Source organism: Pleurodeles waltl, chromosome 6, assembly GCF_031143425.1.
Source record: "Pleurodeles waltl isolate 20211129_DDA chromosome 6, aPleWal1.hap1.20221129, whole genome shotgun sequence".
NCBI lineage: Eukaryota > Metazoa > Chordata > Amphibia > Caudata > Salamandridae > Pleurodeles > Pleurodeles waltl.
In genome coordinates, this window is record NC_090445.1 from 119,399,831 (window position 1) to 119,427,452 (window position 27,622).

Sequence of the window (27,622 nt, forward strand, 5' to 3'; positions counted from 1 at the left end):
ACACATCTGATGGTACCATCCTAGCGCAGGGATTCTGTGATCATTCCTGAATAGCTATTAGACTCCACTTTGGGCCAAGGAGGTTGACCTTCTTCTGGCGTCTCTCACCATGGTATCTACAAATCCCTGGTTATCGACTGCATATCACAAGTTCTGTTGAATAGTACCATCCCTCAATGTCAGCACAGTGTTGTCCACTGCATCGTTGTTGGAAGCATAGTCGGGGGCAGCTGGCAGCAGGGCAACAGTCAGAAAAGTGATCTTGTGAGTCCCTTATGTCACCTAGCTGATAGTAGGCAGCATGGCAACAGCAGAAAGGCAGTTCAGATGAGTCCTTTGTGCAGCGCAGCAGTCCTTCTGACAGAGGTTCAGTTCCAGTTCCAAAAGTGCTTTAAAAACATGGAATTAGAGCCCCTGTACTTAAAATAAAAAAATGTATTTGTTCAGGAGTTGACTTCTAAGGAACGCTTTCAAGTGGAACACAACACCTTTCAACCCAGCCCTGGCTCCAGACATCAGTAGGGGTAAATCAGGCAGGGCACAGGCTATAAAAATGTAAGAGTGCCCCACATCCCTCTCTCCCAGTATCAGTATGCAGATGCCTCTCCTGTCACACCCAGCCCCTCCTTTGTTGTGGCTGACTGGAAAGTATGCACAAAGTATAACTAGCACTCTGCCCTACACTTTTATTGGAGTCAGGCTGCAAAACACTAGAGTTATAAGCCCAGAGAAATGCCCATTTTCTAAAAGTGGCATTTCTAAAATACTGATGCAAAATCCAACTACGCCAGTAAGCAGGACTTTTCACTATCATTGCAAACATACCAAACATGCCCATGTTACTAATTTCAGATCAGAAATGACCACTTAAAAATATAGAAGGGAATTCCCAATGCTAATATGTGAGAAGAGCAGCCCTCACTGTAGTGAAAAAACAAAATAGGCTGTTTTTCACTACAAGGACATGTGAACATAAAAGTACATGTCCTCCCTTTTTAGGTACACAGCACCCTGGCCATAGGACCACCTAGGGCCTATTTAGGGGTGACTTAGGTGTAGTAAAAGGGGAATTCAGGCCTTGGCAAGAAGTTTGAAATGCCAAGTCAATGTCAGTAAACTGTGCACACAGGCTCTGCTGTGGTAGGCCTGAGACAGGTTTTAAAGGCTACTTTTGTAGAAGGTGCAGTCGCTGCTGCAGGTCAACTAGTATATGGTGTACCACTTTACAAGGGGCCCACTGGTATATGGTATACCACCTTACAAGGGACGTATAGGTAAATTAAATATGTCAAACAAGTGTAACCCATCATACCAAGGTTTAGGGGAGAGAGCACATGCACTTTAGCACTGATTGGCAGTGGTAAAGTGCCCCCTAGAGTCCTAAACCCCCCAAAAAATCAGAAAAATAGTAGGAGGAAGGCAAAACGTTTGGGGATAACCCTGCAGAAAGGGCATGTCCAACAGATACAGGACTTCTCTTGTTACTGGGTCAGGTATAGCAAAGGCATGGAAGGCCAAAGTCCCCTTTTCCCTCGCAGTGTGAAAAAAAGGGATGGACTATTGTATGGGGCTGGAGGTTGCGGTGTATCAAGCGAAGGGATATCCCCAGAAACTCCCTAAAATTTGGCAAAAGTGGAAGACTACAGGGGAATTGTTTTAGAGCCCGCTGGCTCCTCCAGATCGTATATTGATGAGGAAATTTAAATGTACAGAGATGAAGGAAAGGGGGAGGGACAAACGATCAATGACCAAATTGCTGCAGAATTTGTTTGCTGTGTTGTGTTGGGGAGAAGGATGGGTGGGGTCAGACATGCAGGCTTTTGTTAATGTTCATGGGTATTTTGATACTATCATTCTATGTGTATTTGTTGGCCTACAAGGCCATGGATCTTTGTCAAAACCCAATACAAATTGTTAAAAAAAATATATATATATTTTCTGGATAAGCAGGGGTGAAGATCTGACTTTCAATAAAGTGAGACATTAGACAATCATTTATTAACACTAGTTTTCCTTTTAAAGGTTCATAATGCATCAAACTTAAATTCTACAGTCTAATTGATGCAACTGCCAAATTAAATGGAAAACAGTATTTCTGTGTATTAATAGTGTATGCTCTGTGTTGTTTTCCCTCTTTATGCTGAGAAGGAAAAAGTGGTCTCTTAAGATTGTATTGGGTAGATGGGCAATGAAACATGTTGATTGTTGTATTTGTCCCTTTGTGACCAGGAACCGCAATGATTAAATCCTGTTCTATTCTTGTGCCCACTTTTAAGAGGCGTTTCGGATACATTTTTACTTCTCCACTATAAACAACTTTTAGCTCTTTATTGAAGATCTGTTTTGTACAATACCAATACCAATACCTGGTCAGGTGCAGACTTGGAACAAGCAGCAGCCCCAGCAAAAGTGTTTACACCAGGTCTGTTCCCTTTCTTCTCATTCTCTCCTTCACTTTTGTTCCTCTCCCTCCATCCAGTAGCACTTCTTGTGCCTGTGGTAGTTAACTAGAGAATCTGAAGAAAGTGACAGAGGTGGCCCCATGCCATAACAACTGGCCTTTGAAGACTCCAGACCATGGGGGAAGTCCCAATGTAAACAAGTAATGGTGATAGGTCTTGCCTTTGCAGGACTAGTGGAGTGTAGTCTCATGAGTAGAGTGTTGTGGCGTAGTGGAGTAGCATGTCACGTAGTGGAGTAGAGTAGAGTGTTGTGGAGTAACCTTTTGCCAAATGAGTGTCAAAGCCCTTTAAAAGTTTTTGTGTCTGGCTGTCTTTTAGCACTTTTATTACTAAAAATGATTCAGTACAGGTTTGGGTTAGCTCATGATTTTATGTAGGTTCTGTGTTCTTGGCACAAACTCTTAAAAATCCACCAAGATGGATCACCCGAAAATCAACTAATATATTGTTTGTTGTGCGTGTTACACCATGCTTGGTTATTTTAATATTGACTTGGATACATTTGAGGATTCCTCTGAATCGTTTGGTGGAAACCCTTGCCTCTTTTAGCCTAGCCCGAGTTGCAACAGTTCCTACACACAGAGCCGTTCATGCCATCAATGGTATACTATTGAATGCCCTGTTGAAATGGGAGATCCTTGTCCAGTGCCATGGTCAGACCATTATGTAATGTATTTTTCTTGACAGTTTGACCGAGCAATGGAACCACGTCCTCCTGTTCCTTTGAATGAGGACAGGGCCTGCGGGCCGTGTATCCTTTGAGGATCTCAGGAATATTCTGATGGAGTCTGAACCTAAAATGTCAGGCTCTGCTATGGAGACGGATATGGCCACTAAGAGGTGGTTTAGGAGGGCAGCTGACTAAGTAGCCCCTATTAGATGAAATAAGAAGGCCACTAAGATTTGCTCTGCTTGCTGGTTTTCTGTGGATTTAGCTCAGGAAAGAGCAGCATGTAAGAAACTGAAGAGAGTGTGGCAGTGGCACTATCTCAAACAAGATAAGGCCAATTATAAAAGGGCCTTAAACTATCATAAAAATATTAGGAGAGCCTGTGGCATGTTTTTATAGACAGTGAATCGAAGAATCAGATAATGACAGTAAGGAGATTTAAAAAAAAAAAAAATTGTTAACCTGTTTACTAATCCAAAAACGTCATCTCCCCTGTTAGAGCCTAGTCAGGCTCTCTGTGCCCACCATAGTGGTTTTTTTTTTTAAGGATAAAATCCTCAAAATTCAGGCTAACATAACTTGGAAAAATATCCAATAACCCATAAGACCTAAAGATTTTCCGGCCCATCTCGCTGCTACCCTACCCTGCCAAAGTACTGGAGAGAACAATCCACGCACAACTACAGAATTTCAATGAGGCCAACCACTCCCTGGACAGCTCCCCGTCCGGCTTCCTCAGCAACCACAGCACAGAGCCAGCCCTCCTGACAGCCACAGACGGCATCCAATTACTCCTAGACTGCGGCCAGACCGCAGCACTCATACTCCTTGACCTCTCAGCAGCATTTGAAACAGTCTCCTACAGCACTCTGTGCGCCATACTTCACGACATAGGAATCTGCGGAAGAGCCCTGAAATGGATCCACTCCTTCCTCTCCAGGAGGACGCAGAGGGTCAGACTCCCACCCTACACTTCCAGACCCACAGGAGTCAACTGCTCAGTCCTCCAAGGATCCCCACTGAGTCCCACACTGTTCAATGTATACATGGCATCTCTTGCTGCCATAGTCAGAAGCCACGGTATTAACAATGTGTCATATGCTAATGAGACACAACTTATAATTTCCCTCACCGAAGACCAGGGCATGGGCAAAAGGAACTTCCACTCAGGAATGGTAGCCATCGCCACTTGGATGAGAGAAAGCTGCTTCAAGCTCAACTCCGACAAGACTGAGCTCATCATCTTCGGAAACACCACCTCAGCTTGGGATGACTCCTGGTGGCGCACATCCCTAACCCCACCCCCGCACCGACTGATGATGCCCGCAACTTAGGAATCATCCTCATCTCCTCCCTATCCATGACTCGCCAGGTAAACTCTATTGCCTCCTCCTGCTGGCACACACTCTGCAAACTTCGGAAGATCTTCAGATGGATCCCAGCAGACTGTCGCAGAACAGTCACCCACACCTTAGTCACTAGCAAGCTCGGCTACAGCAACGCCCTCTACGCCGGCACCTCAACTAGGAACGTCAAAAAACTTCTATCGGAACCACTGCGTCTCCTTCCACACTTCTGCCAGATCCCTCCGCTCTGCCCAGATGGCCCTGGCCACCATCCCTCGCATCCGCAAAACCACAGACGGAGGACGATCTTTCACCTACACTGCAGCAAAGAGCTGGAACAACCTCCCCCTGCACCTCAGACAAAGCCCGTTGCTCATCATCTTCAGGAAGAACCTCACGACATGGCTCTTCGGATAAGGCCCCTCCACTCCCCCCAGCGCCTTGAGACCCTCACTGGTGAGTAGCCGCACTTTACGAATATTGATTGATTGATTGATAATTGTGATAAAATCATCCATTTTGCTCTGATCACCCCCAAACATTTTGACTGATAACCAGTGCCAGGACCAGTGCTCTGTGTAAAATGGTATATGCACGTTAGGCATAATTATATTTGTCTCTGACAACCTACCTATTAGTACCTAGCATATGGCAGGGCATGTAGGTTTAGGGACCCAGGTATAGTTAGTGCACCCATAGTTGCACTGCTGTGGTGTCAAGTCTCATTTTAAAGGCAGGCCTCAAGTTTCCCTGTAAGCTACAGGTACAAAGGATCCAACCAGAGTCCGTTGCATCAAGTCCTGCAAGAAGAGCTCAGCTGATCAGCGTCCAGTGGCCACTTGAGGATTCTGACCAGGTGCATTCTGGGAACTGTAGTCCCAACTTCTGAGGAACTTGAATCAAGTTTGTGGATACGTCATGGACCCAAGAGGACTTATGGAATAAGATCCTGAAGTTTGGGGAATTTTGGAGCAACTTTGTTAAAAATCTCTATAAGGTGACTGTCCCGAGAGCTAAGCTGCCCACGTCAAACCGCTACCCGGCCTGAATTTCAGGTTCGTCCTGCTGAAGTTCCAAAGATTTCCCCTTCAACAAGACTTCCAGGAGTTGAGTGGGACTTCGCATTGAGCAAAGCCGACGACGTTGCATCGCATGCCGGCAATGTTTCATTGCAAACCGGACTGAAGAGGAGCCTCTGCTGACGACGGGAGAACAAGCTCCAGAAAAATTTCTTGGTGTGAAGGTAGTGACCGAAGCCTCCCACTCAGTGCATCCGAGCAGGGCTCCATTGCGGTCGACCTCAACTGTTTAGTTTACCCTGGTCAAACACAAGCAGATGTTCCTGGTTAATGTTTTTTTTTTTTTTTTTTTTTTTTTAAGGTGCTAGAAAGCTTTTTGTACATTTAGTCTTCAAAAATTCATATCTCGGATTCCCTACATTGGATTTTTTTTGTTTTTGGTGTCATTTTAAAAATAAAATAGTTTCTGTTGTATAAATTGGTGTCCGATTTTTATTTTGTGATTTACCTAGGTACTGTCTTTTTATGTTTATGGTTTTACACACCTGTCTCCTAAGTTACACCTAACTGCTCCTGGGCCAAGTTACCAAGGGTTGAGCAAGGATTAATAAATAGGCCTTATGACAGTAACTCCTGCTTTCAGTGTCTGCAAAATATCCAGGATCGGCTCCCTTGCAATGGCAGCTGTTTCTTCAATTACATAGCTATCCCTATTCTATATGTAATTATGTGATCTAATTCTGTTTTTTTCTTGGTGTGCTGTCACAGTACTGGTGATCTCTTCATAAATGCAGAAATAGTAGTATGTACCAGACTTCATAGCAATCTGGTTGTGCTACTCAAGCAGGGAATCTGAAACCTGCTCCTCTAGACTTAACTCTATCATTAGACAGATATGCCTTCCAACAGTCATTCTGCAGAATGGAGGTTTAAGAAGATTGAAGAAATACAGTCCATAGACCTAGTTTTACAGTTCAGCACCAAATTCCTAAAGTAGAGTATTTTAGAGAGTATTAACAGTTAGTTATGCCATTGTGTGCCCATTCTTTGTTGCCCTCCCTTCAAAATATAAAAGTATAAATTGAGTGCTACAGAGTATTTAACTGTACAATATCATCCCTACTCCAAAATAAGAGTATGTAAACTTACTAATATTTGCTGCACTTCCACCTCTAAATCATAGCAAGGGCATTTTGACATTCTTTATTAACCGCCAGCTAGCGAATCACAACAAATCAAATTATCCTACCTGCGCTGAAAGGAAGGTATAACATATTTTATCATCACAAATGTTTCTCTGTTGTATCTCTTTATTGAGCATTAAATAAAATTATTGTGCAAAGGTTAGTTGGAGTCAAAAGCAACAATTTGTAGCTAAACCGGACACATGTTATGAGTGCCGGGTTGTGTTACTTGACTCAACAGTCGATGAACCAAACTAACCATGCACATTGAGGGTGCTTACCAGTCTGTAGATATGCCCCTACCTAGACCAACAGCCGTTCTAAATGAAGGAGACTAGTGCCTGCAAGGCTGGGACAAACACTCATACTAACTGGTGGTGTTTTCTATTGTCTGGAGTAGCAGACTCCGTTCTTGGAGTTGTAACGTCACTACCTAGATACTGGAAATCCTTAATTGCAGTTGATTTTAGGTGCAGAACGGATTGGTGTGCATTTCCAACGACAAAGCAATGCATCCTTACTGCATTCTATTTTAAACGTCACCTTTGCATAGTTTGATGGTTCCTGGGTTGAGTAGCTCAGGCTGGTTTAAATGTAGGGTTTCCACAGGCAGATGGGGAAGGTTGAGAATTCAGATGATGCTGGAAGGAATCGACTGCAGTAGAGTTGTAGAAATTATGCTTAATGTTTTGTGTCGGTTTAATTTGTATGTTAAACCTCCTTCAGAGTAAGTTCTCAAGATTAGGTTTTACTCACAAAGACTCATTTGTTTGGCAAGGCTTTCGGTGTCCTTAGTTTATCTTCTGTCCCTCTTGTAAACTCTGTCTGACCTTCTCAGAACCTGATGTCTGTCTGCTACTTTAGATACATTAGTTTCTGTTTCTAGACTCAAGTGCCAAATGAATAGTTAGTCTGGCATCCCGGCCTGGTGCCTCACAGGGATAGGTCTTGAGAAATGAGACAGAGGTTTCTGTAGTTTAGGTAAGGAGTGCCTGACCCACGTCAAATATTCTTGGGTCAGGCTTCTTTCCCATTCTCAGCTCGTGGCTACAGTGTCAGCCAGAGGTTCCATCAGAAGCTGTTTCTGATCTTTCATAACTTTGCCATCTTTCCAGGTTATCCACATTAGAAATTCACAAACGATGACAATAAATCGGTTTCACTCACTTTATCTGGTGATACTGAAAATCAGGGATTGGACAGTCCCTCTTTGGACCTACCTTAGACCTCCCTGTATTAATATTTCTTATGGATTGATGCTCTGAGTCCTTGGCGCTTCATACACCTCATAAACCAGAATAAGTCATATTTGCTTTACCACTTCTTTTGAAGTGTTTTGCTCAGAATGTCGGGATTTGTCTTCGCCTAGGGCTGAGAAGCAATTCTAAAATTAACATTGAAAGAGCAAACCGCTTTGGATTTTGTTCAGTGATGTGCGTTTACCAGACTTCATTAGTACACCCAGTGAGCACAGACCGAACATGCATAAAAACAGTGCAAGCCACATCAGCTCACACTCATTCTTTTGCCCCTCCATCTCCTGCCCTTGCGGTTTCAAGAAAGGCTTGAAACATGTACAGCACAGGTAGCAGTGCATGCTCCTCGCAATCCACCAGCCGTGTATAGGCTAAGGAACAGCAGTAAACTCAATTCTCATATTGTGTAGCCTTGCCACCAGAGGTGCAAGCAACACACACACCGCCTCTCCTCACCCCCATCTTCTAAAACTTCAAGCCAAGAGACCAAGATCTTAAATTGCAGACAGCAGTGTGTTTCGATTGTCTTTAAGCATTTGGAGCACTTAAAGTTGATGATCTGAAAGTTTGTAAACAATTTGACAGAGCCATGGGGGTAGGAAATAGGTAGACAGGTCCAGAAGTTTGTAACCAACGTTAGAAAAAAAAAATACTATTAATGCTGTGCTTTATCCTGTACACAGGCACCTTATGCGCCGTGTCCCATTTAGGAGTGTGCATCTGTAATATTTTATCAAACTCTTGATGCATTGTCTGAAGTGTTTGTGCTACTTTTAGAGACCATACCTTCCATATTTTGTTAAGCTTTCGAAGCACCATCTGTAATATTGTGTCCAGTTCTGTAGACCACATGTGGCAAATTGTGATAATTGCCGAAGACCACATGTGAAAACTTGTATGAGAGCTCGGTTTGTATATTTGTGAATGTGTGAATGTGAAGGCTGAGTTTGTAGTTGGACTTGTTTGCCTGAATGGGTATGGAGTGAATGAATGAGTCTGCTGTGATTGTATGGGGATTTTTAAACACAGGAGTGGGTACATGCGTATAGGTGGACGAGTAAATGAATACGTGCATCAGACTGATTTCGTTGTAGGTTTATTATTCTTCATAAGAGCATACACACAGTATAATACCATAGGTAATTTCGGCACATCAGTGAAAGGTCAACTGTGCATTTGTCATAGGTAACATGCCATTGTAGAGGGATAGGCCCACCATGGTCTGAGGGGCAGCAATAGGGAATAATCGAAAGGTATGAGTGCGGTCTGACATTGGCCTGGGAGTTGAAAGAACCATTTGGGGTTTTAGCCATGGTCTGGGTGACATTGAAGGGAGTATGTGTTGGAGGGTGGCACTTTCCCTTGGGTTGGTCGTCGTAGCGTCAGACTGTTAACTTCATAATACAAATTATTGCTATAGCAGCTCACATATATTCTTTGCTTTGAGTCCTACTGATGTTCACATTGGCCGCAGTTGATGAGCAAACCCCCTCCGTTCCTCTGGACAGTGTACTCTGTTGGTTTGGATCCCCCTCCCTATTACCACATAACCCTCACACTGTCATGCCACTGATGTCTGCTTCATCCTTCTGGCCTTCAAACCTTTCTGATGATGCTGCCTACTGCACCCATCTAGCCATTCTTCTTGTCCTGCTGAGGATGCCCACTTTACCACTCTGGCCTTCATTCAACCAGGCCCGATGTCTCCTTTAATCCTCTGAGGAAAACAAAAAAGTGATAGGTGGACTGCTTAAATTAATCACAGCCACTGGTAACTACTCTGGCCCAAAGTCTAGACCATCTTTGTTTGCCCACCATGCCACTACAGACCTGTTCCAGTCTTATGCAAATTATCCTCTGTCCTGTTAAACAGTTGAGCCCGAACAGCCAAGCCAGGTCCCATCTGAGCTGCGACACAAGCAACCTAAGACAGGTTTCCACCTCTGTGGGCCTGCTGCTGGAATCCCATGGCATAGTTAGAACTCCTGTCATGTCATCCATCCTGCTATGAAACCCAATTTAATCCCCCTGGTCTTCACAAACTGTCCTGCTGATTCGACACTGGAGACACCAAGTGGATCTCAATTAGTAGGTATACACTGAGGTGACGCAGGGTGTCTTGGTGAGGACCCTGGATTGACCTTTGTACCATTGATGAATGCTTTTGCACGCTCGAGTTCACAAAGCGTCTCTCTCGTGGAGATGCATTCTGCTTAGAGTAGAGCACGGAACTCCTCTTGGTCATCCCGCCACTGCCTCTCCTGCTCACAGTTTTGAAGATCAGGAGCAACTGGTGAGTTATCTTAGTGGTTCTGAATTGGTCAAGGATAATGTGGTACCTGGAACTTCTGGGCATGAGCATTTGTCCTCCGGAATGAGGTTTGACGCAGACCCACACAGCACCAATTAGCGTCCTGGGGCTATGCAGTAAAAATCTTCTGGATCCAATATGACACTTCTGAACGCTTACAAAGTGAGCAATCTGTGGTTAGAGTATCCACCAGAAGGAGCATTACCAAAGGTTACACAGCTTGAATGTTGCCATTTTAAGGCTGTACTAATTGATGGCTATCTTAGTATATAATTATTTTCAAACAGTTTTATATAAAACATATACTTTTGGGTAAATTAAACTATGATTGGTGCTATTTAGTGTATACAGTATAGATTTGTCGAATATTCACTTTCTGTAGATTACAACAAGGAATTATGATCTGGTTTCTAAACATGGAGATACACTGTGCTCTCCCACATCAGCCCCCAGAACGTTTGACCATGATTGCCCAATGGTGTTTCTTTAAATTAACATTTGTATGAGTAGGTGATGCTCAGCTTGTATAGCTACAGCACAGTAAACCAGACCCAGGCCACACCACGTGGCAGATAATGCACAACAGAATACATTTTCACCTTCTTAGTTAAAATGAGAGCAATGCCCACCAGAGTTACACATGAAATTGTAGTAAGAACATAAGTCTGATCAGAATTAGCTTGTATGTGTACCATGGAAAATACACTTCATGTGTGAAGTTTTAGTTGCTATTTGTATGTTTAGATATCAAGCCAGACTGCTTCTTGCGAAACACTCAAAGTCAAAAAACCTTTAAGTTGCCCTGCATTCATAATGTAAACCTTTGAAAATCCTTTAGCAGTCCTTGAACTTATGAGTGGTGCTATTCATGATCAATGCCATCTATTGGCAGTCGCAAAAGGATGGCGTGACACATTTCTTCTTTTTCATTTTTTATCAACAGAAGTCCACGCTACGGGATTCAACTATCAGAATGAAGATGAGAAGGTGACGTTGTCCTTCCCTAGTTATCTGCAGGCAGGTAAGCGGACACTAGTCTATACTGCATTACTGTGCTGTAATGTGCATTGCTCTGTGGGCCAGACATCTCCACCCAATACTTTGTTGAGCAAGCCTCTGCTCCCACTGCTTGGGTTTAGGAGTCAGACTCGTTATGCAAAGTCCTTCACATGTTGATTCTAAAGCAAACATGTAAAGGGTGCTTTTGCTATCGGTTGATTGGCTGATACACTAATGGGTGGAATGTTTTAGAAGCTGCATTTCTCCAAAATTGGTCGTTCATATTTTCTGAATTATTCCCAAAGAATCCTTTGTCATTTAAAACTGCAGTAAAAATGTTAAAATGGCTGTATGCCAAGGACAAAAGTTGATTAGTAGTGCATTCATGTCATTTTAAAGTATAACTATTGAGTTATTAGATAGTCTCCTGTAACTACAGTTCTCCAGCATTGATGGCATGTCTCGGATTCACATGTGACCCACTTTTCTCCCTTGTCAGAGGTTCACTCGTTAATCCCTTTCATTCATATGCTTTTTTAATCTGTGGTGACCACAAAGGGAGTAAACTTGCTCAGTGCTTTCACCTCAGTTAAACTTTGGATGCTTTTAAATGAGGCCTTTTCTGTCTAGCCATCAGGACTGTTACAATTTAGGAAAAAGTCGAAAATTCACCTCTTTAAAGAGCACTATATCCCAGTGCAGTAACACTGAAAATCTGCTCCCAGAATCCTATCTCCTATCACTTGTTGACTGCATGCTAGTCTTTAACACTGTACTGCTCTGCTGCCTTTGGACTAGGTTCTCAATATACAAATACTATGTACATAACTACATGAAGTGCTACTAAACAAACACTGTTCTTAGGACTATCACAATTTTAACATTTTTTAAATTTCTGTTTTAAACTACACAGGATTCCCAGCTTTATAATTGGAAATCATTAAAGTGTGTGACGTATTTCCCATCATTAGTCTGGAAAACCGCTGTAAAACAAGGTTAATGTTATTAATAGTATACTAGCTACAGACATTAACATTGAAAAGCCCATAAAATCTACCTATAGCCTATCAACCACATTATGTGGCCCAAACTCAAAAAGAGGACCTGCTTTTTAGGAGAAGGAACCTTACCCACATAACATATAACCCCATGATTGAATCTATAGCAGGTGACTTAACTGGTGACCTGCTATAGGATCAAATTCGGATCTTTGCATGGAGGCCCTGGTACTCGCAACTGCTAATCTAATAATGGGAGAGCGCTTACAAATTGAGGATAGCTGAGCCCAATGTCTTTATCCTTTCCTTTACCCATTATATATCAATATGGTACAGCAAGCTCTGATAAAATAGATCTAAATTTCTACAGGGGTATCAACATGCGGCCACCTTAGACTCTTTGCTTGTGCCCCACCCCTCTCCACCACTGTATTTTTATGTTTCTTCAGACTATTGGATAGCACTTGTATTTATCCATGTAGCTATGTTATGTGTATGTAGCAAGTAACATGCAGTGCTGAAAATGCAAACCATGAATTTCACAGTTCTTGCTTAAATGGTGTGAAATGTATGAATTGGGGAACCATCACATTTAGGTATTGTTCAGTTGTATCTGGCATTTCCTTTGGCTTTTGGTTTGTTTGTGTGCTGTCTGCTTGTTGGTGCCGCTGCCTTGGGCGCACAGTCTTTTCCTATATTACATGGTCATGTTTTCGTACTATGCGTCTTCCCTAAATTGTTTCTTGCTAACTTATATGAAAGTTTTTATCAGTGGGTTGAATATTAAGTTAATTAAAGAGAAAATTAGGGTGCAATTTGAATAATAAAGGATGTGTTTTGGTGGCAGATTAACATCTTGGAAACAGTTAATTACATATGGGACTTTTATAATAAATTTTATCCTCAGAATATAGTGTTAAGGCAAGAGTTTAATAGCAGAGGACTGTTGCAGCAGCAGAGGGAGTAAGAGGTATTCATCTGAGTTGATCTTCTATCTCGCCTCTTTCTAATATTGAGCTCTGCTGCTGAGTTGACAGTGCAGGTCTCCAGTATTAGATCATTCCATTCATAGATTCACACGCTTTAATCATTGCTCATCACCTATATGGGAACCTGAGGGAATGAATGTTAGCATAGAGTGTACAATTACACTCAAGAACATTGGAAAAAGTGTTAAGCTACTTTCTACCACTCCACCTCATTGCATCACCCACACTTCAGCCGAACAAGCACCAGTAAGCTACTTTCTGCCACTGCACCTCAGTGTGTCACCCAAACTTCAGCTGATCAGGCACCAGAAGCCACAGCTTTTCACCTGACAGAGGCTTCCAACAGCAGGATTTGTTGCCACATGGTCAATGATGGGGACTCCTGTGGAGCTCCACTGCAATTGACATTTTTCAAAGGTTTTCCAATTACAGCTTCAGGTCCAGGAGCTTTTGATCTGGTATCTAGCATTCTGGAAGTATTCTACCCTATTGTTTTGAATGTATTAGTTCTTCTTTTGAGGTGGCAAAAAAGAAATATGTTTAAGACTTTTAACCCCTTCGCTGCCAGGCCTTTTCCCCCTCCTGTGCCGAGCCTTTTTTTGGCTATTTGGGGCAGTTTGCGCTTAGGCCCTCATAACTTTTGTTCACATAAGCTACCCACGCCAAATTTACATCCTTTTTTCCCAACATCCTAGGGATTCTAGAGGTACCCAGACTTTGTGGGTTCCCCAGAAGGAGGCCAAGAAATTAGCCAAAATACAGTAAAAATTTCGTTTTTAAAAAAAATGGGAAAAAGGGGCTGCAGAATAAGGCTTGTGTTTTTTTTTTTTCCCCTGAAAATGTCATCAACAAAGGGTTTGCGGTGCTAAAATTACCAGCTTCCCAGCTTTCAGGAACAGTTAGACTTGAATCAGAAAACCCAATTTTTCAACACAATTGTGGCATTTTACTGGGACATACCCCATTTTTACGATTTTGTTGTGCTTTCAGCCTCCTTCCAGTTAGTGACCAAAATGGGTGAGAAACCAATGCTGGATCCCAGAAAGTTAAACATTTCTGTAAAGTAGACAAAATTCTGAATTCAGCAAGGGGTCATTTGTGTACATCCTACAAGTGTTTCCTACAGAAAATAACAGCTGAAATAAAACAATATTGATTTTGAGGTGAAAAAACAGCCATTTTTCTCCACGTTTTACTCTAACTTTTTCCTGCGATGTGAGATTTTTTAAGCAATATACAGTTACGTCAGCTGGACTCTTCTGGTTGCGTGGATATATAGGGCTTGTAGGTTCATCAAGAACTCTAGGTACCCAGAGCCAATAAATGAGCTGCACCTTGCAATGGTTTTTTTTTTTCTATACTGGGTATACAGCAATTCATTTGCTGAAATATAAAAAGTGAAAAATAGGTATCAAGAAAACCTTTGTATTTCCAAAATGGCCACAAGATAAGGTGTTGAGAAGCAGTGGTTATTTGCACATCTCTGAATTCTGGTGTGCCCATACTAGCATGTGAATTACAGGGCATTTCTCAAATAGATGTCTTTTTTACACACTGCCTTACATTTGGAAGGAAAAAATGTAGAGAAAGACAAGGGGCAGTAACACTTGTTTTGCTATTCTGTGTTCCCCCAAGTCTCCCGATAAAAATGGTACCTCACTTGTGTGGGTAGGCCTAGCGCCCACGAAAGGAAATGGCTCAAAACACAATGTGGACACATCAAATTTTTTCACAGAAAGCAGGTGTTTTTTGCAGTGCCTACCTGTGGATTTTGGCCTCTAGCTCAGCCGGCACATGGGGAAACCTAGCAAACCAGCGCATTTTTGAAAACTAGACACCTAGGGGAATCCAAGATGGTGTGACTTGTGGGGCTCTGCCCAGGTTCTGTTACCCAGAATCCTTTGCAAACCTCAAAATGTGGCTAAAAATACACGTTTTCCTCATATTTCGGTGACAGAAAGTTCTGGAATCTGAGAGGAGCACAAATTTCCTTCCACCCAGCGTTCCCCCAAGTCTCCCGAAAAAAATGATACCTCACTTGTGTGGGTAGGCATAGCGCCCACTAAAGGAAATGGCCCAAAACACAACGTGGACACATCGCATTTTTTCACAGAAAACAGAGGTGTTTTTTACAAAGTGCCTACCTGTGGATTTTAGCCTCTAGCTCAGCCGGCCCCAGGGGGGGGGCAGAAATGGCCTACGGGGTCGCTCCCCCTGCGTGACATTGCCGCAAAAAAAAAAGATCCCTGGTGCATAGTTGTTTCAGACCTAAAATCGGGCAGAAATGGTCTAAATACAATTTGCCCCCCAGGGGAGCGACCCTTGCCTAATGGGTCACGCCCCATCTCTTAAAAAAAAAAAAAAAAAAAAAAAAACACAACAAAAAAAAAACACCCCCAAAAAATTAACCCTGGCGCCTAGAGGTTTCTGCCCAAAAGCATACCCAAAAGGCACGAAAACCAGTGTCTACAAGCCCTGAGTTGCAACAAAAAATAAAACAGCTGTTTACCTTTACTGGCATTACTAGTGTATTGGTATCTTTCATAGATTCACATGTTAAAATCATCCCTGCTGTCAAGCAGAGAGTCGCATGGTAATATTGAAAAAAGTCTTATTTTAAACATAGCCTAGGGGCTCTTGAGGACCCTAGTCACATCACTTCATTTGAAAAGAACTGAACTTCAGCAAAACTATGACAATCTGGTTGAAGGCCACACCGTGAGAGGCCACTATTCTCTAGATTTCATAACACTTGTATGAAGGTCTAATAGTTTAAGTGAGCCTCTTGCAGGGAGAAGGCCGGATCACATGTGAATCTATGAAAGATGTCAATAATTGAGAACTACCCTTACATGCGAGTAACATTTTTCTTCTCCACTGATGGATCTTTCAAAGATCCACATGTTTGGATCAGAGTATCTAGCAGTACATGTATGTACTGCGAAAGTGGGCATTGCTTGGGGAGAAGGGCTTTTTGGGTTACAAAAAAACATTTTTATTGCATTTTAGAATGATAAACAGTAAATATGACAATCATTTGTCGCTGGTGATTCAAGTATAGGCTTGATAACTGTATATCAATTTACATAATTGGAAGGAGTTTTGCTTCTTGGAGATCAAAGCAGTATGCCCAACATTTCAGCGTGTTTTCTGTAGAGGTATGTAACTTTATCCCTTTGTTGTAGTCCCCTGTATTGCTTTCAGGGCTGCTGAATTTTTGTCCATTTGTTCTGGCATTCCCTTCCTTCATATACCGGCTTCTGTGCCAACATGAACCATCCCATGCCATTTTCCCAGCCAATTATGGCTCGGGGGGCTACTTGCTCTCCGCCGTCTGGCGATGTTTCTTTTGTCGACTTTCAGATATATACAGTTTCACATATTTTGGTAGGCCACCCTCTTTCCAGATGTTAAACAGAATTGCTTTTACATTATCTGGAATTTGCTTACCTGTAATTCTTCGTAGGCAGTCCCTTACTTAATGCCAGTAGCCTTGGATCATTGGACCGGTCCATATGATGTGTAGGAAGGCTCCAATTTGACTACAGCCCCATCCACATTTATCAGTCCCTACTTTCCCCCTTTGTTTGCCATGCTGGTTTAGAGTAGCATGATCTAAAGCCTGGCCTCATAGCTACTTCATTTGGGGCTCTCAATTCTTTCTCCCATTCTTCCTCTTGAATTTCCCCAGTGTCTGCTTTCTAAGCAGCCCATAGTTTTGACAGGGTTTTCGGAGAGTTATTAATGATTTTTTAAATGTTATGTATATGTATCTGTATAGCGCATGGCTACCCGTGGGCCTCCCAGCCCTTATGGTTAAATTAAGAGCGAGAAAAAGTGAGAGCGGGAGTTAGAATTTAAAAAGCCAAGTCTTCAGAGCCTTGGGAAAATTCAGTTCATGGCTGACTTCTCGTAGGCCATGGGGGTGGGGAGTTCCACAGCTTTGCACCCTGATATGCCAAAGAACTTCCTCCCCATCAAGCTTTCCTTACTTTTGGGATCACTGCCAGGTAGGCAGATAAAGATCTAATCAGTCTATTAGGTACATAGAAGGATGCTAGAGTCCTTAGCGTTACTGGGCCTTTATAATGTAGTGCTCTATGTATATGACACAATGTCTTAAATTGTATCCTTGTCCACTGGAAGCCAGTGAAGTGAGGCAATTCCTGCTCTTACAGATTGGTGTTTGGGGATTTTCAACAGCAGTTGCGCCTTTTCTGTAGTCTTTCTAATTACATATATCATGGAAATCACTTTTTAAAAGAATGGGCCCGGTAGTAAGTATCCTGTCTTCCAGGGGGGAGGTAAAAGTGTATTATTATTATTGTGTCTTTTTTGATATATGTGCCAAAGTGTGTCTGATTTTCATGTATCCACTCCACTATTTAGTCCTAATTCAGTTATCAGCACCAGTGTTGATGGTTGGATATTCAGACATGACTCCTAAAAATATATATAGAAAACGCTATAAAGCTGGTTGGATAGTCCAGCATAAATCTCAAAACCGTCCATATAGCGAACAATATCAAGATGGGCAAAGGAAGATTTCTGCCATTCATGTATTATTTTCATACATATATACACAGTAAGTGTGATCTAATGAATAAACCCAAAGTTCCTAAGGGAATGTCTCAGTCCTGTGAGGAGGGTGCCCTCATGCACCCAGAGGCAATGAGGAACGTGAAGTGAAGGTGTATGACACCGAACATGGGACGAATCCATAAACCTTGTAATTCCTGCTCTAAGACACAGACGCACTCCCACTGCCATGGCTTATCCCCTGGTAACTCATCTTTGCGGTCAGTCATGCAGTAACTGGAAGTAAACATGGAAGAATAAAAATAAACCTGGGCCTGCTTCCTCGGAGTTCCTAATCCCATTCAGCGAAGCATTAGTGGACACTTTGATGGGCACTTGGTATGAGCCTTGTTCTATCCCACCAGTGAACAGGCAGATGACTAGACACCACAGACCGGTACCCAGCGTCCCTGGTTTTCTTTTGCAGTATCCTGCTCCCAAGTGATTGGTGGTCCAACAAGGTGAATCCTGATTCATTGCTTGCAACTCATTCAGTCAGAGAATCTGAAAGGATTCAGGTGTCTAGAAAATTAATGTTCTCTTCGGCAAGCCTACCCTTAAGGTCTGTCTAGGTGCTTTGCCTACTAGGTTGCTTTATGAAATCTTCTGGAATATGGCTAGCAGGGTCTTGCTGGCAGTGCCAGAAGAATTTGGAGCCTCATTCATTCAAAATGATCAGGATGCGGCCAAGTATGTGATTGGCCTATATACTACTGATTGCTTGGGAAGGGCAGTCCGCACTCCTGTGGTGCTGTTTTGCCATGTGTTGGTGCAATCCACAGGTTTTTCAGGCTGATTCCATCTTAGAACACCTTAAGGAAAGTCAGGCCACTGCTTATTCATTGGGCCTCTCAACTCATATAGGTTTTGTCCTTTCTGAAACTACTTGAGAGGGTTGGCTACAGGTAATGGCAACTGCCTCCTCCCCCCCCCCCCACACACACACACATACATGCACTCTTGTCCTTTGTGGCTGGAACAGGGATCCAGCCGACAATGAACTCATCACCATGGAAATCAGACTTTCCAGCTCCCCTCCCCTGCAGCTTCAATGCATTAGCCTCTAAGCTGTTTTAGTTTACCTTTAGTATGTACAGCCAACACTTTCTCCTGGGGAGTGGGGGTGGGGTTTCAGGCAATCCATCATATCTGACAGGTGGCTTATCCAGATCTTTCAGCATGGCTGTGCCCTTTAGTTGCTTTCTGACCCGCTGCAGCTTCCTCCTACATCAGAGCAGCTCTGAGAAGCTCTTGTGAATTGTACTGCAGAAGGTGTGCGCCCTACCTTCCAAAGGGCCCATTGAGAGGATTCCAGGCTAGGAAATAGGGGTATGTTGTTACTCTCACTATTTCTTCATGCTGAAGTAGGCTGGAGGCAATTATCCAATTTTAGACCTTCAACCCCTTTCCTGTAGAAGGACAAGTTTAAAATGCTTCTGCTTGCTTAGGTTCTGTCTGCCCTGTTTCTGGACAACTGGATGGGATCCTTGGACTTACAGGACATGTATCTTCATATACCAATCCTGCAGTTCCACTGACGTTACCTGAGGTTCCAGGTAGGCCTAGAAGATTTTCAGTTTGCCATACTCTCCTATGGACTCATTAGCACCCCATGGATATCAACAAATGTGATGGCCGTGGCTCTGCTTCTTCTTATGTTAGAAGCACAAGGCAGATTGGTGTTTGTCACCTACAGTATTCCTACTTCCACATTCCCATCTTACATTCACACAGGAAGTATCTTTGCTTCACAGTAGGATCCTATTATTGGTCATTCCGTTTAGCCTCGGTTCCGCTCCTCGAGTCTTTACAAAAGTTGTGGTAGCAGCCCATCTCAAAAGGGAAGAAATCTCAGTAATCTCTTGCCTAGGGGATAGGCACATCAAAACCTGTTCTCCATATTTGGTGTCTTGCCACTCACAGGTAATAAATCAGTTGTTGTTCGACCTTGGCTTTTCAGTCAACAAGCCCATATCTCACCTGGTGCCCTGTCAGCGCATCCTGTTCATAGGGACAATACTGGACACCACATCGAGTCAAGCCTTCCCTCTTCAGAGTATTCAACATATTCAGGTTATTATTTTGATGTTTCGGAATTAAGCGACCATTCCAGTCCTGGTGGTCCTATGCCTGCATTCTCTTAGTCACCCATTTACCCTGGCATATGAGGTCACTCCAGTGGTGCATCTAAAGGCAGTGGTTCCAACACAAAAGAGAGCTACATAGCTCTCCAAGCATCCATCATGATCTCCAGGGACACTGCAGGGGGATCTACAATGATGGTGAACAGCAACCTGTCTCAAGGACAGCCTTTTCAACCTACCCCTCCAACGAACAGATTTTACCAATCAATCTTTGGAATTAAGGGCAATGTGTGTGGCTCCCAAGGCTTTTCTCCCTTCCCAGTCAGTCTGTTTAGGTCTTGATGATCAACACAACTGTGATGTGTAGTATGAACAAGCAAAGGCGAGTGAGACCGACTCTTCTCCACAGAGAAGAAGTATGACTGGTCCTAGGCTCTGGCCCATCAGATCTGTGTTGTAGCAAATCATTTATCTGGAGTGCTCAATGTACATATGTGCAGACAGTAAGTCATCGTCATCTAGCTGATCACGAGAGAAGTATTACTAAACATCTGTCTATGGGTGACTCCTCAGATAGACCTCTTTTCCAATCAAAATGCCCACTGCCTGACATTCTTCCCCCTCCAGTATCCGATGCAGGGATTCAAATCAGTACCTACAATCAACCACATTTAGAAACCAGGATCTCAAAGCAGTGCAGAATCCAACAGTGTCAGCAGTGGTCCCTTGACTAGTTGAGAAACACAGGGCACCGCATAACACACCAAACTGCTTAAACGCCATTGGAAAGTGGGCTCAGTGGTCATGCAAGTGCCACAAAGAAGGTCTAGAAATACTTCTGCATCGTTGTATGTGCCTACTTAGAGAAGAGGGTAGGAAGCAAGAACGGCAGCAACTATTGATCCATCATGGATGTAGCAGCCAGAGCTGCAATTTTAAGATGGCAAGGGTGGCTTCGCTGCACATCTTTTAGACCAGCGATGCAGAGTAAGATCCTGGATATTCCATTCTTAAAAGAACCAGCAAGTTTTATTATGACAGTGGCTGTGTCCGTGGGAGGATGAGGAGCTCAACTCCAAGGGCCATCTAGCAGTAGCAGATGGACTCAAAAGGAAAGCTGCTTAAATATAAATCTGCTTCTGGCAGTGCACCTGCATATTGAGTCCTATCTTCCAAGAGTAAGAGCAGCATCAGTGTTAGCGTCTGCCAGTAAAACCACCATTACATAAAAAGGCAAGAAGGGACAAGATCAAAACACCGGTCTGAGGAAGCTCAGACTCTGTTTTTGGGTATTCCAACGCAAGTTAGCTCAACCAGCAGAACATCTACCAGAATATGATAATAAATGGGCAGAAGCCTTGAGTTGCAGCGTACAAGACTGTCGAGCAGGAATTAACCAACCTTGATCAACAAGGTGTTCAATTGCCCAACATACGAACAACCAGTCACAAATGCCTGAACTAAGCATGCAGGTGAATGTTGTGAGGATCATGGTGGAATGCTCTATCGACTGCATAGTCGGGTACATTTGCATAAGCTTTCCACCTTTTCCCCTCATTCCACAAGTACTAAGGAAAATGAGACAAGGACTATGTTGAAGAACAAGTTACTTACCTTTTGCAACTTCTATTTCTGTTGGATACTCTAACTGCTGCTCAAGAACATTTCCAATGTTGCAGACTAGATACTGCAACTTTTCATAGCAGTGCTCCCACAAGCTGCTAGGTGGCACCCAGTGGCTTCACAATGACTTTGTTCCGGGGTAGAAGAGATGGAGCAGTGCCGCGTATTAATTGCCACCCTTGTGCACCAATGACAGTTTTCGTGCTTCAGTCTTTCTAAGCCCCCAGACAGGAAAGCTTAATGAGATGTTTTTTCTTTAGAGACACAATTTATGAAAAACAATTTTTTTAGGTATCTGTAAAGTGAAAGCTGAGTCTTCATCTGAAGCAGTTGCCACTTTTGATGCCTCACTGATATGGAGAAATATAATGAACTGGATAACAATGAATTAATTTAGGTCATTTGAGCAGTCATCGAAGGAACTCCCTTCACGCCCCAGTGTGTGCTGTAAATCTGAAAGATGGTGATCTGAGGGTGTGGTCTTCAAACTGATTGCCTGAGATTGGCTGACAATTGGTTCTTTCCCAGTGATGTAACAAGGCTGCCCACAAGCCACTGTTTTAGCCTCTAGTCTACGTTTAACATTGGATTGTTATTATAGTGTTACTGTGGGACTCTCAGCTCGACAACTGGGATGATTCAAGCATGTGAGTTTATGAATGATCCTATACCGGAGAAGCAAAAAGTTCCTACAGCACTGGGTTTATCAAATTTTAAATTGTCAATGGCTATATTGTCTATGAGATTGTTTTGCGTGGTCAGCGACTGAGGTACCTACCAATGACTGCAGTCATAGTAAGAAATTCTTCTACTTTGAAGACTAACCCACCGCCATAGCTACTGTCACCAGAGAAACATTTGTTATTGGTACCAGCAGCATTGTGGACAACACCATTGTCGATGTACTATAATTTACAGAGGCAAACTTTCAGTTGCAGATGATTTGCTTGTTGATGATCCCATCCGTGAATGATTTACTTAAAGCCCTCTTGAGATTTCACCATGCCAGCTTCCTCAGTGACTGGTTGTGGTTTCACCTGTGCTGTCTGATTTACTGCTCCAGTCTGTCTGTTCCACCAGTACCTTCACAACTCCAGAAAAATAATTTCAATAAGAGCATGTCACAACCAAGGCCGGCAATCATTCTTGCTTGCGATAAATTTCGCATAGATGCTGGAATTATTGACAATCTTGAAAGCATAGACTAGGACACTTACTGTAGGTTAAGCATCAAGAACGGATGTTGACTACGTGGTTTTCTGTTCTGATGCTTGTTGCAGATCCTGCTCCTATGGATTCTTCTGCTGAGGTGGTTTGACAAATTTCATGTACTGATTGAGACAGCGTGCACTCTGTCAATTTCCACTACGGAGAAATCATGTGTGATTTTTGACTTTATGGAGAAGTCTCAGGATTGAGAGCCCAATTCCCAACCTTGATTACGTTTTGGAGGGGGTGGAGGGGGGAGCAAGCCTGCTACTGCTGATTAATCCAGCTACTGCTTCAGAACATTTATCACACATCTATAACAAGTACAAGACAACTGAGGCACCTCTGTATCCTTATACAAGTTAAGACTGAAACTGTTTTCTTGGCTGCTGCGCAAACCAAGTGGCAGTTTCCTGCAACATTACATTTACCTCCCTTGGATAGAAGGTTGAAAATGGGACTTAATGGGAAAACGTGTAATTGGTTTAACAATGGATGCTTTTAAAGTTGCAAGTGCCTCTACAGTGCTATCCCTTTATGGAGTGGCGTTGCTCCAATCAGTGGTAAGCTTCTGGAGGAAGATAACCTACTAGTAAGAGTAATTATCAAGGAAACTGAGCAGGCCTTTACTGCTTTAATAAATGTTAATGTGGATTCTTCTAGGAATGGCTTTAGTTAAATGAGTAATGCACCAATTATGAGGCATTATGGATGGCTAAAAAGTAGTACTGTCAGACCTGAGCTACAATTAAAAAATATATATATTTATGGTCATGGCTTTTGATTGCCAGAACTCTTTGACAAGAAGGAAGAGAAGACCCTGCAAGCAGTCAGAACGGATGAGGAGACCGCAAGATCATTGAGGTCACCATCAATCTTACAAATTCTTCAGACTCCGAAATCTCTCTGTAAGGGGTCCGATTTTCATCAGAACATGCAGTATGGGAATTATGGCCCTCTCCTTTTGTACTTGCGTAGACCGCAATGTGCCCAGTCCAGGAAACAAAGCCAAAAGCAAAGCTAACAAAACTTCAAAGTCTGTAAACAAAGAAAGTGGAGTCTGACTCGACCAGCTCTTCTCCTCCCTCTTGACTCTGGCCGAGGGAGACAAAGTAAGTCACTTTTTAAATAATTTGGAGAATATAACATCAGAAAGTTGGATACTAGACATGGTTGAATAGGAACACATCCTAGAATTCCTGAAAAAAAAACACCATCTTTTCCTCCAAAGGAGGGGAAAGACAAACATTTAATGACTTGGACTTGGAAAAGGGACTGTGATTTTATTCTAGATTCTTTCTCATACTAAAGAAATCTGGTAATTAGCACACATTGCTAGGCATAAGGCCCTTCAACAAATATCTAAAAAAGCTGATTGTTTTGTTCGATTTTGTTCCAAGAAAAACTGAGATTAGTAATGAAGAGAGATTTTGTGGTTTGTTTGGGTCTGGAAGATTTCTGCATTCCATTAGATACAACGCGTGAGAACTTACAACATAGTTTTCAACCTAAAAGATACAGGGTTCGTCAGGGCTTACAATTTGACCATTTCAGCTTGTCTTATGATTAAGATTAGGTACGATGATACAAAGCAGGTACTCGAGCTGTCCACTTAAGACTTAGGCTTTAAAATGGAAGTGGTTCAAAAATGGGTTAACACCAGACTTGACATTAAAGTAGAAATTTACTGAAAATATGATCTTCTTTATTTAGCGTAAATCCATCAAGAACTTTTTCATGTATAAGCGTTTAAGTGAGCTGTAGAGTATGAGATAGAGTTAACACTTGCCTTATGAGATTTGCAAATCCAGAAATTAAAAAGAAAACAAAAAAGGCCACTTTTTCACTTATTGTCCCTTTTTGGGGATACTGCAGATCTGATTGGCTGCTACAAGATAAAGATTTCTCTAGAGGAGCCATTTTACGTTATGTGGCACCATCCCATGTCTAAAAACAAAAAAAAGGGGGGGGGGGCACAATATAGAATAGTGTAAGCACACACTGGCCCCCAGACCACAGTGGCCTCCTGTGGAGTAAATAAAAAAAAAAATCATCATGAATCCTTTACAGGATTTGTGGAATTCTGGCAGCTATGATATTAAGATTGATACACTGGACCTTGGTCACTATTTTTATGTACTGAGATCCAAGTATTGCAAATCCAGGATAATCTTTGTGCCCGCGTACTGCACACCCAGGGCATGAAGCGTCTCTGACCCATGCATCGTAAGGCAAGGATGTGGTTTCAGAACCGCAAAACCTTCAAAAGGGCAGCATGGGTAGATAAGGTCACCCTGGGTTCACAGTACCAGGTCATGAGGTGGAATTACGGTTCCAAACTACTGTCCAAAATAAATAATAATAATAAATACGGCCACTCTAAAAGCCAAGCTCTATGGCCAAATACTATTGCGCAGCAGGGGTTGGCTCCCCGCATCATGTTGTGCTCAGGGCCTGTATGAGGACAGGCCTATCCGACAGCCAGGCCAGACCCTGTGGCAAACCCTTACTGCACACAGGTTTTGGCTGCAGATTGGCAGCAGGGGCTGGCTACAAGACAAGCCCTGCAGCCAATTTGGCTGCATCTGATGTTCATGTCTGCCAACTGCAGCGGCTTAGGTGCAGGTCCTGGCTGCAAGAATAGACTAACATCCAGTGCAGACCTTACAACAGCATAAGCAGAGTGGCACCAGCATGGTCTGGGTTAGATTCAAATCATTTTCTCTGAAACTAATGAATTGTTGTAAGCCAGACCCTGTCAAATCCTGCCCTCTCCAACGGAACACAAATAATTGGCACTAACAATGTATCTTATCTCCTTAGTTTGCGCTCAGTTGGCCAGGAAGAGGTATTTTTCATGCCAGAGTGTCCTGCTAAGGGTGCTTCATGGTCCGGTGACAACTGGAAAATCCTGTGCACTTCTGGAACCACTTACTTCTTGCTATAGCCCAGCTCAGGATACATGTGGTCACTACAGTACAGTCAACCTAATTCCTTACTTGCAAGCACTCCCTTGCTGACCTGTTCTTTGGCTTTCTCACTAAGTTCCCACAGGTGTAGGGTGCTCAGTATGTGCTGGGTGGAATTCCTACTGGGAAGGTCTCCAGCAGCCAACAAATCCTGCAGTAAATGACCCAGACTCCAGCACCTGACCTGCTTCAGGTGTCGCGCCTTCCTCTCCGACTGACTCTGGGGCAGTGGATGCCACAGCCAATGTCAGAGTCTGCCCTGATCTGCTGACTACCCTTCTCTGTTCCTTGCAAATCTGAGATGTCCCAGTCTCTTCCTGAGACTGGTATGCAGCCTTTGCTGGGATCAATGGTGTTGATGTTTTTTAACCACGCTGTTGTGTAAAGTTAGTCGCTATCTCAGCTCCATAGTGTTTGTTTTCACCCAATGAGTGACACAAGTTAACTTAGTCCAGTGCTGAGTGTGAAAGACACGTTATTGTAGCCCAGAAGAACCCCATCCAATATGTAAATGAGGTGGGTGTCAATGCCATTGGGTTAATAACATAGCACAGTGGTGATCCAATCAAACGTTCACTAATGAATTACGCACTCAAGATCACTAGAAACTGAATATGTATTTCAGCATATTTATTTTAAAACAGTTATACTAAGATGCCAGATTGTAATGCACATAATATTGGTAAAATTACACATGATTATAAAAAGCAGCTAAGCTTTTCAATAACAGTGAAAACAGGGAAAGCTTGTACATCACAATTTATAGGCCATAAACTTTCATTGTGCTGTCTCTAAGCACTATGCTAGTTCTAGCAGATGAACGACTAACATGCTTGAGTTTCGGAGGTGGTGCACATACCTTGGACAACAGGGTTTGTTGTCTGTTAAGAATAATTTGTTAGCTATTTCAAGCACATGGCCAAGAGCTTGGAGATTTAGTCTACGAGAGAACACCGTCCTGTCACTATTTTGTGAGGGCAGAATGTAATGCTTCTCAGAGCCTCATGGAGTGTTGTTGGAAGCTTCTTTGGGTCGAGGTGGAGTCTGGTGCTGTGGTCTGCATCTTGGGTGAAGTTTCTCTTCCAGCTAAGTGGTCAAGTGGTAGTCCTTATATATTGTACTGTATCCAAGATGGAATTTGCAATGTCACCTTAAGAATATTTTGACATAATCATGTACATCAGTGGCTAAACTAATAAAATATGTCAGTATAGACTACAATATTTGGGTTATGGTTGTTATATGACGTTGAAAAATGCACCTGTCCCAGACTGATGTCACAGTCAGGGTTTTGTTCATGTCTGTATCTGAAAGACTTGACACTTTCACAGTTATTAGAAAGATAGGTACAGGCAATATCTGCGTCAAAGGCAGACAAGTTATAATTCTGCATAATTTGAGGGAAAAAATGGCACCCTCCATGGTCTGAGAGGGCGGCCTCTATTAGCTAGGATGGATTTGGGGACAATGATAAACAAGCTGGAGAGGTTACTTAAAATGGAGAATATAGCTAAAAGGGACCCTGTCTTGTATGTGTCTAAGAACCTAAAACTAAAAGAAGCCTACAAGCAAGTGATTAAAATAATAAAATTATGGAGGGAACCGTCCTAAGATTTGACGTTCCTGGAATCATTTCTAAGCCAAAAAGTCACTAAGGTATCACTGAATCGGTTTTTGATTAATCTTGCTCATCGGACATACTCAAGATAAATTTACAGAATAAAAGCATGTGCCAGAAACATGCATTTGGTGAACTATCAATTCCTCATTTGTTACATGTTCAATAACATGCTTTCAAACTGAAATGAGAAAATGATCTCTGTGCTGGAAGACAAGATCCTTACAACAACACCTTTACCATGCAGCTTTTATCACACTGGTAAGTGCCACTTAGCCTAGTTTAAAGGTACCAGGCATATACGTTA

The 27,622-nt window shown here is 42.8% G+C and overlaps 1 protein-coding gene across 2 annotated transcripts in view; it reads left to right on the forward strand.

Annotated features, from left to right (window-relative positions):
- Nucleotides 1-27,622, forward strand: part of NPEPPS (aminopeptidase puromycin sensitive) — a 695,867-nt gene that overhangs the window by 140,405 nt on the left and 527,840 nt on the right. For both annotated transcript variants that reach the window (XM_069237501.1, XM_069237500.1), the window contains exon 3: nucleotides 11,192-11,269. Coding sequence is in view for 1 of the 2 variants with exons in the window: in XM_069237500.1 (XP_069093601.1) it covers nucleotides 11,192-11,269 (78 nt within the window). In the remaining variant the exon portion in view is untranslated. The remainder of the gene's footprint in view (nucleotides 1-11,191; nucleotides 11,270-27,622) is intronic.